Source organism: Varanus komodoensis, unplaced genomic scaffold (assembly GCF_004798865.1).
Source record: "Varanus komodoensis strain SLA01 unplaced genomic scaffold, ASM479886v1 scaffold3, whole genome shotgun sequence".
Taxonomy (NCBI): domain Eukaryota; kingdom Metazoa; phylum Chordata; class Lepidosauria; order Squamata; family Varanidae; genus Varanus; species Varanus komodoensis.
The window spans coordinates 39525393-39538625 of record NW_025335761.1 but is presented as its reverse complement, the minus strand read 5'-3'; the positions used below and the strand labels follow the sequence as shown (position 1 = coordinate 39538625).

Genomic DNA, 13233 nt, shown 5'->3' with positions numbered 1-13233 from the left:
ACTAGATACAGATAGATGGGCATCTTTAAACTTGGATGTGTGTAGTAAGGTAAATACACTTTAGATAAATACTGTATTGTTTATATTATAGGTAGCATTCCTTTATATATACCTGGCAAATATTTTCAAAACTCAATGCTTTGATATTTTATAAAATGGTTCCTGTTCACACTAGAAACCCTTTAAAGAGGGAGCAACTTCCAGTTAAAGAGAGTGAGCTTGACTTTTTAGATCTTGTTTTATACTATCAAGCCTATATGTTGACTTGTACTGAATTTTAGTCCTTTCCACTTAAATTAGATTTTTCAGTGTGCTCAGTTTTGGAAAGTTCCTGTCTGAATTCTCTCTCCAAATGCCATTAGATTCTCAGAGTATTAAAATTGATAAGGCTGTTGCCACATCCACACAAGGTCATATATACCCATTTTCCTGTGATAAGTTGACTGTATGGGAAAATCCATAATTGAAAGTTGATAAGAAAATGCTGTGATGGACTTCAATGGATAAGTTGATTTTTACCTTAGATCAATTAGGGAGTGTTGATAATGAGCTGGCTTTGCATGCTAAATATAATTTTTCTACTACACCTGGATGGAAATACTTGCAATTGCAGTATTTGTTAGCATCTAGGTTTAGCTTGCTGCTTTTACAGCTTCAGAATAACCTTTGCTATTGGAAACACCTATTGAAGCTGAGCAGTTATATGAACCCAAGATTTGTATTTGAAACATGTAGCTGTTTTGTTTGTAGCCAAATGGCCATTACAGTATAAACACTTAAAAGCATATTTGTACAAACAAGATACAAATGATAAAGGAAATACTAATATATATACACATTCATGTAATATTAAAACAGGACAAACAGTATCCCGACTTAAGTCGTTCAGATAGGCTGTTCTTATCTTTATTGCAGCTAGCACAAACAGGGCTGACAAATTTATTGCATTTGCTAGCAGCCATCTGATTGTAAATTCATCAGATAGAGCTAATGCAGTCTGAAAGGGGAAAATAAACTTGATGTTAGGTGAATTACTTAATGGACAATATAAGGCACCATGTCTTCAGTTTGGTGCAATCCATATACACAGAAGTGGTCTTTTGCTGTCATCTTGAACTAACCTTTCTTTCTTTCTTTCTTTCTTTCTTTCTTTCTTTCTTTCTTTCTTTCTTTGGCAGTGCATTTCCTCTATTTCGAAAATTCATACATGGCCACCCTAACTCTTGAGCATGTTCTAGCTCTGGATTTCCTGCACTGAACAGTTTTAGGACTAGAACAGTTTTTTAAACACAGTTTTAGGCTGTGATGTCCCCTCCAGTTTGATGATCCCTGGTTAAATTACTGCAATATGCAGGGCATGCACCTGTGAGAAGATGGAGAAAGGACAGATAAATAAGATCAGTGCCAACTAAGGAGCAGGTGCTGCTCCATGCAGCACTTACAGCGACAGTAGCAAGGCCTGCACTCCAGACACAGGGGCTGTCGGTGAGATTCTTTACCATGCAGCCATCCATCAGTGCTTATATTATGAGCTTCTATTGTATTTATCAATAGATAGATTTGCTGTGGTTGAACTTGCTATAGTGAGAAAGCCATGAACTTATAACCTGAATGTCAATAGTGTTAACTTCACGGTGTTACAGATGAAACACTCTTTGCTGTTAGTAGTTAAAAGGTATAAAGAGTGGGCACTAGATGAGCCGTTCTTTATTTGGACATCTTTGATTCAGACCAATGGGCCTCACTGTTTATCCATTCCAGCTGGTAGGAGCCTTGCTGATTGATTGCTGATTTGAAAGCATGCTAATATTATAGGTTTTCAATTTAAAAAAAATCTCATTGTAAGCAAAATGGGAGCTTGCACATCATTTTCTTGGGGTTCCAAAAACATTCAGCCCACTATAGGGGCATACAGCACTCTTCCTAAAGACTATTTAATGACAGATGTGTAAAACAAATGTATTAAAAATACGGCATCAAAATCAATACAGATAAACAAACTGAGAAAAATTATATTTATTTAATGCAATTTACCAAGGTAAATTTTTTTCCTAAGGTACCAAACTGGTGTTCAATTTTGAAAGACTAAAATAAAAAGATGTTTCAAAAAAGAAAAAGAAAATAGAAGAGGGCCCAGTTGCTTCTCCAGAAGATAATGGCACAAGCTGCCTGGCCTGGGCTTGCCTATTTCTGCCTTCACTCAGAAAGGTGGGGAGTGGGGAAGCACACTCACACCTTAAGTAGTCCCAGGGAAATGTTAGAAGAATTTCCCTCCATATTTTTCCACATGGTTCCAGTATTTTATGATGGCCCAGGTTTGCATTTTGAAAAGTCTTGTCTGTAGACAGAGCCAAAGCAAACTGTGCTTGGGCATTTCAGTGTGAATATCAGAGTGAAAGGGAGAACAACATCAAAAGGAGTCAGCAAGAGCCGAATACAAATTGATTTCTCAGCTGAAAAATTGGAGGGAGTCAAAGAAAAGCAGAAATAAATAAAGGGAAGAACAAGTTTGTTTTAGGCAGCTGCTACAAGTGGCAGAGATACAAGGCCTTTCCTTCCATACACTTAAACCAAGGGAAGATTATACAGTGGTACCTTGGTTCACGAACTTAATCCATTCCAGGACTCTGGTCATGACCCAAATTGGTTGTGAGCCAAGTTAAATTTCCCCATAAGGTTCTGTAACCATTTTTTAAATCAGAAACATGTGAATTAAAGTGACAACAAAGATCATGGCCATCACCCCACCCCCCACCCCAAGCACAAGCATGACCTTCTCCCTACCCCCCCCCCCCCCCCCACCCCAAACCCCCCCCCCCCCCCCCCCCCCCCCCCCCAGCACAACCAAGATCACGCCTGTCATCCCTGTAGGCACCTGTCATCCTGGCGTGCTGGGTGGTGGTGGGGGAGATGGGCATGATTGCGGGCACACTGAGGGAGGGAGAGATGGGTACAAACAGTGCGCTGGGTGTGGGGAGATGGCCTCGATCGCAGTTCCGTTCGTGCAGGGAAGGGGTGCCTGATCAGAGGCGCGCTGCTGCAGGAAAGACGGGCGGATTCTCGGCCATCTCCCCCACGGCTCTGCTTTGCTGCTCCCGTCTTTCCTGCAGCAACGCACCTCTGACCAGGAACCCCTTCCCTGCATGAAAGCAACTGCGATTGTGGCCATCTCCCCATTGGGGGGGGGGCGGGGTAGATGGCTGCGATCTTGGTTGCCACCCAAAGCAGTGTTCACGACCCAAGTCAAAATTTTTCAGAAATTTTTGTTCGTGACCCGATCTGTTCGTGAACCAAGGAGTTTCTGAGCCAAGGTACCACTGCATGATGTGGAGGAAGAAGTGAACTGCAACAAATGAGCAGCAGAAAGATACAACAGAATTGGTCTTGTTGTTCTATAGCAGTGAGGAAAGAAATAGAACAAAGGCAAAGTCTTTGGATATACAATTTTTAAAGACAAATTTGACAGTTTTATTTTGCATGTGAAAAGATTGTACGAGATACTTGATGCCAGCTGACACCAAAATACTGGAAGGAAACCTGTAAATGATGAATGGAGATTGTATTATAATATCTTCAAATAACCCCTTCAGAATTAGAGTTAAATACAAAAATTATAGTGTGACAATAAGAGTCTTCCATAATGACAATGTCATCATTGAAATGAGAAGTGCAGCATTTCAAAAGATACAGTGACCTTCTGGGATCAAAAAACATAACGATATAGCCAGATAGCTCCCTATATTTAGGAGCCAAGAAAACTCATTTTGAAAACTTCCAGAAAGGAAAGGCTATGTTAATGAGAAATGAATATTAAATCATGATACATACTGTCAAACCTCCACATTCTCATGGGTTAGGGATGCAGTACCCCCGTGAAAGTGGAAAAACTGCAAATATCTGTAGCCTGCTGCAACCTTAACTCTCAGTACAGTTGATCATCTGTGTACCAGATAGCTTCTCCCTCCTCCACCCCCTCCCCGTGTGTGTGTTAGCCTATGTTGTTGATACAGACACCTACCACTTAAGTGGAAAACATTTTTAATTTTAAAAATACCACTAACTTTATGCCTATGTGAGGATAGGCTTAGGGTCAGAGCCATGATTACAGTCAGTATTTTATTGCATTTTGAAGATGCCAAAAGTTCCAAGAAATGTGAGGCAAACCACACATTGAGAGGCAAAACTCATGAGTGAGGCTAGTTAGGACAAGACAAAGAGTGTGGCATCCCCAAACAGAGTGTGTCATCCATAGTTCTTTAGCAGTACTGAAACTTTTTACAAAATTTAACTTTTTATAATAAATTTGAGTGTATATTTCTGGTAGTAAATGATAAAAATATTTTAATAATGCATATATTTTATGCATTTCTGACTTACTAAACTTTTTTTTTACTTTTCTTTACATTTTCGAGTTTATGTGCATTGTCTGTGATTTTCCACAGGCCACAAAACTCCCAAAAAAATTCCATTTAATTATTGATGTCAAACTCACAAATAATCAGTCCACAGAAGTTAAACTCTGTGGAATGTGCTCCCCAGAGAGGTCTGCCTGGCGCTGTCGTTATTTGTTTTTCAGCACCAGGCCAAGACCTTTTTATTCAAACTATTTTATTTATTTATTATTTATTTAAAACATTTTTATGCCGCCTCCATCGCAACGAAGCCTCGGGGTGGCTCACAACAGAAACAAAATACATAAATACATACATAAATAATAACAATATAACAATTTAAAAACCCCCGGTGCATCTTGGCTAAAAATTTAAAATCCTATAAATACAAATAATTTAACAATTAAAATAAGTTTTGAATACAAAGGTCTTAGCCTGACGCCGAAGAACAAATAACGACAGTGCCAGGCGGACCTCTCTGGGGAGCGCATTCCATAGATGGGACGCCACCGCAGAGAAAGCCCTCCTCCGGGTACTCACCCTCCTAATATTCACAGAGGGTTCCCGGAGAAGGGCATCTGTTGCTGATCTCAATTTTAATAATGTTTAATATTTATATATTTTAATTGTGCAGCCAGTGTGTTTCCAGGCTTTAAATGTAATTGTAATTGATTTATTTATTTATCTCTGTGAGCCGTCCCAAGGCTATGTAGCAAGGGGACGGCATATAAAAACTTTAAATAAATAAATAATAAATAAATAAAGTCAAGGTTCAACTACCTTTCTGTTTTCAGGTTAGGTATAGTATAAAGCCACACAGGAGGAAAGGCATCTATTGGGAGGTAATGATGCAGCAGATCAGTTGAATTCTCTGGATTAATCTTTTCATGTCATTGTGCTCTAACCCATAGTATTAGAAATAAAAACAATACTTCATAATCACTAAATATGGAGTGCCTTCCTAGCATTAGCACAGTGTGTTGAGGTTATATCATCTTGGTGGGAAGCTGAATGTCCTAAGTTTTTAAAGTAGTGTTCTGATTAGAGAAGTACTTCTGGTCTAATAAATTTAAAACTATTTTGTAATACTTATGAAAACTAGTAAGGCAGAGTGATGAATTGTAAAACATCATTGCACAGTCCAGTTGCTGGTGTTAATATAGAAAAAGTACCTCCTAATTTCCAACCTGATCACTTTCGGAATGGAGTGGGAAAATGTAGAATTCTCTAAAGAAGTGTGGCTAGCTTTAAATCAGGGATATTTAAATGTGTGATTTAAATCATGACTTAAATCAGCAAGAAAAAAGGCTATTTATATCACTCATTTAATTCAAATTTCTCATTTAAACTTTTTCATGTATTTCCTGAACAGAGATGCAAATTTGTGCAGGAAATTTGAACAGGGACGCAAATTTGTTCAGAAAACCAAGCTAGGTCAATTTACAACTAGAAATAATAGCATTTTGCACAGTTTCATTTTTTTGCATCTCTTTGCTCACCATATATATTTTAAATGCTTTGCTATTTTACCTAAAGAGCAAAGGAATGCCTTTAAAATAAGATATTTCCTTTGATCAGCAATCAGAACAGTTTGAGTACTCTTTTCATGAACACAGAACAACAGTGGCCCTATTTAACCTGTGTCTTTGCACAAGTGACTTTAGTCAGAGAAACTGAATCCCACATTTTGCAAGAAGATCTGGATAGAACAGTTTTCATGAGATGTGAAATTAATGTCCATGTTCAATTAATAGGCATTTTCAGTTTTATGAGATTGTAAAAGTAGATTTAGCATGGTTATGATAAGAAATAATTATAACTGTATGAAGTTTTTGAGAGAGAAATATAGTAATTTTATCTTTAAAAAATAAAAAGATGTAAACAAAAACAATCCAAGTTAATTTTTTAAAGAATCTGATTTTAATTTTTAAAATATCATTGATTTTTATCTACCCTGATTTAAAGCAGCTTCATAAAGTTGTAAAGTAGATATGATGCACGACTAGGGGATATAATTTTATTACATTTTATGTTATTTTGTTTTATGTATGTTGTAAAAAGGACAATTATGATTCTTGTTCAAAATTGCATCTGAAGGAGTCATTTCACAAGATAATTCTATTGTCTGCAGTTCTGTGCTCATTTTCTTGGAAATAAACCCCATTAAGCTCCATGGGCCTTATTTCAGAGTAAACATGGAGGATTGTACCAACTGTATTTGGGATTGAGCTGGAACCATTTATTTCATTTTGTATTCCTTTGTCACAAGTAGAGCCGGCTAGAGCCAGGGGTCAGACTAGAAGGCCCGGGAGTCCCCTTAGGACTTGCTGTTTTCTATGTTTCTATGGGTTCCCAGCATCCCTTCTTATTCCAAGCTAGTTTCTGACACATTTACATTGTTTTGATGTTGTACTTGTCTGTGTCATTTCCTTCTCTGTCCTCTACCTCCTTGTTCACACTGCCATGCAATAATCTGGTTTTACTAACCTATATCAGTGATGTCATGGCCCCACATCTGACATCAAGGACATTTGCAAACAACATATTGTGGTAACTGGGAGCTATGATTTGCAGTTACATTTAAAAAGCAGGGACACTCCTGAATAGACCTGGGCATTGTACAGCCCACGGGCCACATCCGGCCCTATGGCTGACCCTGACTGGCCCGCATGAGGTCACTGGCAAATTAAAAGTCAATGCAAATATATATCGTCATAATATAGATGCAAGCAATACAACTGCACTGCTTTTATTTTGAAGGTTCTGCTAAACTGAATTGAATTTATTGCTTTTCATGTAATGTTAATGTTTTTGTGAACATTCATTAAATAGTGTTGTTCTGTGCTCCATATTTTCATTGTATCATTGTAATGTTTCATTTACTGTTTTTATAGAGATATATATTGAGCAGAGCTGTAAGTGTATTGGTCCGGCTCTTAACAACTGTCAAAGTTTCTCATGTGGCCCCATAGGAAAATTAATTGCCCACCCCTGCTCCAGAAGAATGACCATAGTAAAGGGAGAAGGAAGGAAGTAAATGGTCCTGAGAAGAAACATCAGCCTGGGGATCACAAGGGTAGCAGAGAACATTGGCAGAATGCTAATATTTGGCAAGATGAGCAATAAGTTTTGGCTGCAAACGCATGTTACAAAAAGCGACAAAGTCCATTTACAGTGAAATCTGTGTTTCCATGTGTGATTGTAATCAGGGAACATTTTAACAATTGAATGCTTTCACACTGACTTCCCAAAAATGCCAGTACAGGAGATCTTGCAACACTGGAGATTTTTCCACAACTGTGCCAAATCTCAGCCAAATCCTAATTAAATGCTTGCTTCAGATCTGTTGAGCACAAAAAATCACTGAGTAATGGAAGGTGCTCAATTCAGGTATTCACATGCATACCTGTATAGCTCTTTACAAATGCAGTGTTTCTGAATTATTCTAGAAGCAGAGAATAACTGAGGCCAAAGATGTTGTAATCTTTTCTTGTGTTCTTCAGAGTACTCGAGTGGCCTTGGAACATCTGGAGTCTGTTCCTGAGAAACTGAATCTTTTAGAAGATTTCAGAGACTTTGGAGTGAGAAATGTTTTTCTCTAGACAATTGTCATGTCTTTCATTAGAAAATATTTAGCATATTCATGTATCTTGGGAAACCTATTATGTTGAGACAAAATCTAAACTCTAGTTCACCTTAATCCTTATTTGAATGTCAACTATATATTACATGTGTTAGCAACCCTGAATGGACTCAGCCTACAACAAATTTCCATTGCATTCTTGCCCCTTTATCCTAATTGAAGAGATCGCTCCCAAGCACAGTTTTTTCATCCTGACTTAAAACTGAGCCCATTATATAGAGCTTCCAAGTAACTATATGGTAATTTTAATGTTTAATATAATTTAGTTAAATATATAATTCCATTTTGCATGCATTTTTGATCTGAAAACAATATTTTAATAAGTTGAACTTTTATCCCTGTGGCGGCAGCTCTTAGTTGTGTTAATATTTGAAAAGTGTTAGACTGTGTTTGGTTTGCCGAGACATCATGCTCTTTATCCTACAAGCATCGCCTTCCTGATGATGGCGCCCTGGGTGCTTGTAGCTTCACAACTGGTATTACTCACTTGATAAACCTGCAAAGACTGCAAAATGAATAGGACAGCTGTTTGATTATTGAGCTTGTTCATTATGCAAGGTAAATAAGTCATTCTATGTCAGGATAAAATTTATGCCAGATATTTAACATGCAAAAGTTCTGAATGAGTTATTCTATTGTTTGCTTTTGGTTAATTAGTAAGGTATTTCATATATGATATGGGTCACAAGACTATACACAATTGAAGTATGTAAGCTATTCAAAGTCACACTAAAACAAATTAATTCACTAAGTGGGGACTTATTTTTTAATATCATTTTGAAAAGGTTATTTAATTGCTCTTTTGAATGTCTAAAGATACTCAGGGTGAGTTCATTGAACTAAAAAGCAAAAGCAGAAGATGCCTCATGCTTTATTATCATGTTTGAACGTTGACAAGAGAAGGAATTAATGAGGAGCAAATGGAGAATCCTATTAAGTCCTCACTGTGACACCAGCCCAACAGAATGACATTGACTTGATTCTTAAGATAGAACAAGCCACCATATAATGCCAACACAGTGTGGGTTCTGCAATGTGATTTATTTTTTCATGAAAAACTCACCCTGTGAAACCATGGCTTGTTCTGGGGGTTGTTCAACCCACAATGTGTTGCCGTGTCATGTGAACCCAGCTAGTGATTTTCTTGTGGGTTGAAAATGAAAACAGATTGCAAGTGGAACAGGAATTCCATCACAAACAACAGCAGGCTATGTGCCATAGCTGTGTTAAAGACCAAAGGGAAGGAGAAGGAGAACATCCCATGGTATGCCTAATAGTCTGTTGTGTGCACCTTGAGGTGTTCAGCAAACAGCCAAATCACCATGGGTTGTTTGCTGGGTGGTACAGTATGAAACGCCTGACCACTCTTTAGTTAACATTCTGTGGTTATTCTGGGATAGAACAGTCTTCAGTTTCTGGGAGTGGAATAACATTGAGGCAAATGAATGAAGAGGTTTCAAACGATCCAGAAGATGAAAGATGTCTGCTTTTGCAGAAAGCCGTTTACTCAGCCTGTATACTCTTATACTTTTGTCCATGCAATCTGTCTCTGCGCTAACAATGTAGCCCCAGCAGAAGTGGGACTCTTTTGTCCCTCCCCAACCCATTTCTCAGGGTATCACCTGAGAAACTCAACCCTGGGATTAAAGACTGCTCCATCCCAGCACCAGCAAGATAAGAACCAATTTTCCTTTTAAATAATACCAATGTTGTACCTGGTGGCTGTACATCTTAGAGAAGTGATGTATGTGAGCACAACATCCCACAATTTGTGCTGCAGCCACAAATCTTTGCACGCACACATCTTAGCAGAAACCATTATCATTCAGCTGCTCTGTTTGTGGCAACTGCACACATAAAGCATCTCACTATTTATCCCAAGAGGATTGTCTTGTTCTTTTACATGACCAGTGTTACTATTTCTCCCATACTGAAAACTTTCTTTGCAATTTCAGGATTCTTATAAGCGGACAGAAGTTATGGAAGAGAGATCCAGTAAATACAAGGAAATTTTGGGCTCTTTACAACAGCACCTGGAAGATTCAAAGCGCAGACTTGAAGATTTCAGAGTAGGTTTCCCTCCTCACCATTTCAGTGTTCCTCTGTATGTGAAATGAGCTCTGTTGACTAGAGTTCTGGATAGCTTATAATCACATAGCAAAATGCCAATTCTATTCATTGAAAATATATCAGGACATCACATTGCCTTGCGAGGTCAGCCCAAAGGCTTCCAAAGACCAGACCTCTGTCTCCAAGTAATGACCTAGCAAGCTTCTGGGTGAAAATAACCATCTCCTGTTTGTTTGGGCTGAAGATCTGGTACGCAGAGTTTTCTTACTTCCTGACCATGGAGAATCCAAATATAGGTTTAATAGCTAATGGGTATTGATAGCTGCATCCTCTGTGAATGTGTCCACTCCTAAAATATGGAGGTATGACTTCATGGAGCATATGTGAATGGCATTAACCTCCTGACAATTTATTTCATTTTGAGAGAAAATATTGTTTTCTTTGGATCCATGATTTGCTCATAATTTTATAAAACTCAGTTATGTTTTAAAATAGCTCTTGCTGGTAGAGAAGGCACTCCAGCCTTCCCAACTATCATTAGAGATGGGTTAGCTCAGCCTAAAAGAATAATTTGGGCTGCCAATTGTTCAAGTCAAATAGTTGAAACACAGGGCTCTTTGTTTGCCTTGTTTGGAGTCCCATAGACCAATTCCTCCAATTCCTCCATCCAAGGGATGTCTATCCTTGACATCTCTTGCACAATGTCCTGGGCTGTGCAGAGATAGATGCCATTTCCAGCCTGAGATCTTGAGTGTTGGCAAGTCTCTCCAACTGCAGGCACCACATCAATTCCTGTAAGAAGTTGCCAGCAGGTGGGGATGTTAGAGAAGTCTGAAAGAGTTTCAGATGCCTTCAGATCCAACCCACAGATTCTGCAGTGGGCCAGCATCTTCTCAGCCATGTAGATGCCATGGGCTTGTGAACTATTTTTTTAATTTTCTGGAATTGTATGCAAGTTTACTTGTGTGAAAATATGAAAGTTGCTAGAAAATATGGCAATGTATGCTCCATTTAAAAGAAACACATCATTTAATACATGTCTGATCTCAGTTCAGTTTGTGCAACACAGTACTCTTTTTTTTTTTTTTTGCACACATTGAGTGTACACTGAGCTAAGAAAACCAAGCAAAATGTTACGTTTCTATCAATGAGTGGATGACTGACTGAAATGATGCCCCGCATCCTCAAAACAAAAATGGAATGGAATAAACCAAATGCATACATCTTTATTGGCACTATGCAACCCAGGCAACTTCCTATATACAGTCTTGAAAAATGCAAGCTTGAGCCAAGCATACACTTTTTGACCATAAAGGCAGGTGCTGACAGCATTCTCAGTTCCTGTGGGCTCAGGTGTTACCACAGCCCAGGAGATTCTGAGCATTCTCAATGCCCACAATCTTTTGCACCCAAGAGCTGGCAACTATAGACCGCAGACTGAAGACAGTTCATCAGAGCACAAGAAACCACTACCAGGCGCACTGAGCTGGCGATTGTGGGTGTTGATGGCACTGTCAGTTCAGGCTGCAAGGCGTCCAATCCAGTGTGGCCCAGGATCTAGACTGTGTAGAGAATATGTGTTCTTATCATCTCCCGTGCAAGTGGTGGAGGCAGCAATGAGCCTTGATGCAACCAGGGCCAAGTTCAAAGGAGATGGATCAGCAGGACCAATTTAATTATATAAGCAGGAGTGCTTCTATTTTGCAAGTATCCCATCTTCAAATACTTGCCACATTAGAATCAATCGATGTTGGGGTCAACATTGAGCACCAGGACCAGATCTCCACATGAGCATCTCAGGAGTGCACAGGTCTGTTCTTGGGTTACATGGATACAGGACTTTAATCACTACAGTGTTGTACAGTCAGGTAGTGATGCCCTGAAGTGGGAACTATCCCCAAGTTGCCCTATCGTATATTACCTGCGCTTTCTATTGAGAATCCCATACAATATTCCATTTTTGTTTAGACCATTTTGAGCTAATAAGAAAAAGTAACAGAAGTCCCTAGTAGACATGGAGTCCTTATTTTGTGACATTTTGCCTCCTAGATTACTGTTCTGACTTTTTAGGACATTTCGTTGGGATCTCTTTATCACAAAAGTGAATAACTTGAACTGTTACTACAGGGACTCCATTAATAGAGTGCCAAGCAAGTCTTTAACTTTTAGTGCTTTGGGGTTTGTTAGTTTAGAATAAATATATTCAGCAGATCTAATTATTTGTTTGCAAATGCTTATTTCATGCTGCAACAAACTGGCTAATCATCATTCACCAAATGCCACCTTCCCTGTTTGAGGACTGTGTGTGACAATGAGAGAGACACACATTTATTCCACATATTGTAGCAAGAATGTGCAGATTTCTCAGCAAGTACAGAAAGTGACCTTTCCGAGAATTTTAAGTGTTGACAAGGATGCAGAATCTAGAAGGAAATCAGATTTAATGCTAACTAGTAGATTTACATTCTGAACACTGAAACTAGATTTTATCAGTTTGAAAGAATCCTGCCACATTATATAACCCTGGCTTCAGGCTGTTTTTAATCTCAAAAAGATAAAGAAAATACATCAAAATCAGCTTCTTTCATAGGATGAATTTCATTCGCTCTCACAGGATAAGAAAACCGGTGCTGATATTTCTGCTATACAGAGTGCATCTTCCAACTGGAGAAGCAACACCAGCTTTATGTCCAGTTCCTTGCTTTCCAATTCAGGATGTAAGTATTGATCTTCCATGAAGAATCCTTATAAAACCTTTTAATGGGAGGGCATAGTGATCATTTTTCCATTTTCATTATTGGGATCCTTAGAGCTTTCTCTATTTTTTCATTTTGTTGGTCAGTATTTGCCACTAGAAAATAATGCAAGTCAGGAAATATTTTGGTGTGGTACTTTCCATCATAGAAATTGTGTGGACACTTGGCCAGGGGCCAGCTTAAATGAACTAGCTTCCCCTTTTAGTGTGTCCTGTAGGTCTCAGTACAAAATAACATCTCCTTTTGGGTGACTTCTTGAGGGTCCCCAGCAGGTTTTTCTACATTGCACATGAGTACCACTGGTTTATTTTCATTTAAGCAAAGTAGTGAATATATATTCGCAGAAGAATTTGAGCCAATGGCTCCAATGTCC

General features: G+C 38.6%; 1 protein-coding gene across 4 annotated transcripts in view; it reads left to right on the top strand.

Moving 5' to 3' along the window:
* The window catches only part of CEP128 (centrosomal protein 128), a 210333-nt gene that overhangs the window by 182741 nt on the left and 14359 nt on the right, over nt 1-13233 (top strand). For 3 of the 4 annotated variants that reach the window (XM_044436403.1, XM_044436402.1, XM_044436401.1), the window contains 3 exons: nt 7895-7972; nt 9990-10103; nt 12719-12821. In XM_044436403.1, the coding sequence (XP_044292338.1) occupies nt 7895-7972; nt 9990-10103; nt 12719-12821 (295 nt within the window). Of the gene's footprint in view, nt 1-5185; nt 5234-7894; nt 7973-9989; nt 10104-12718; nt 12822-13233 lie in introns of all 4 variants that reach the window. The other variant, XM_044436400.1, reaches the window with a different exon arrangement.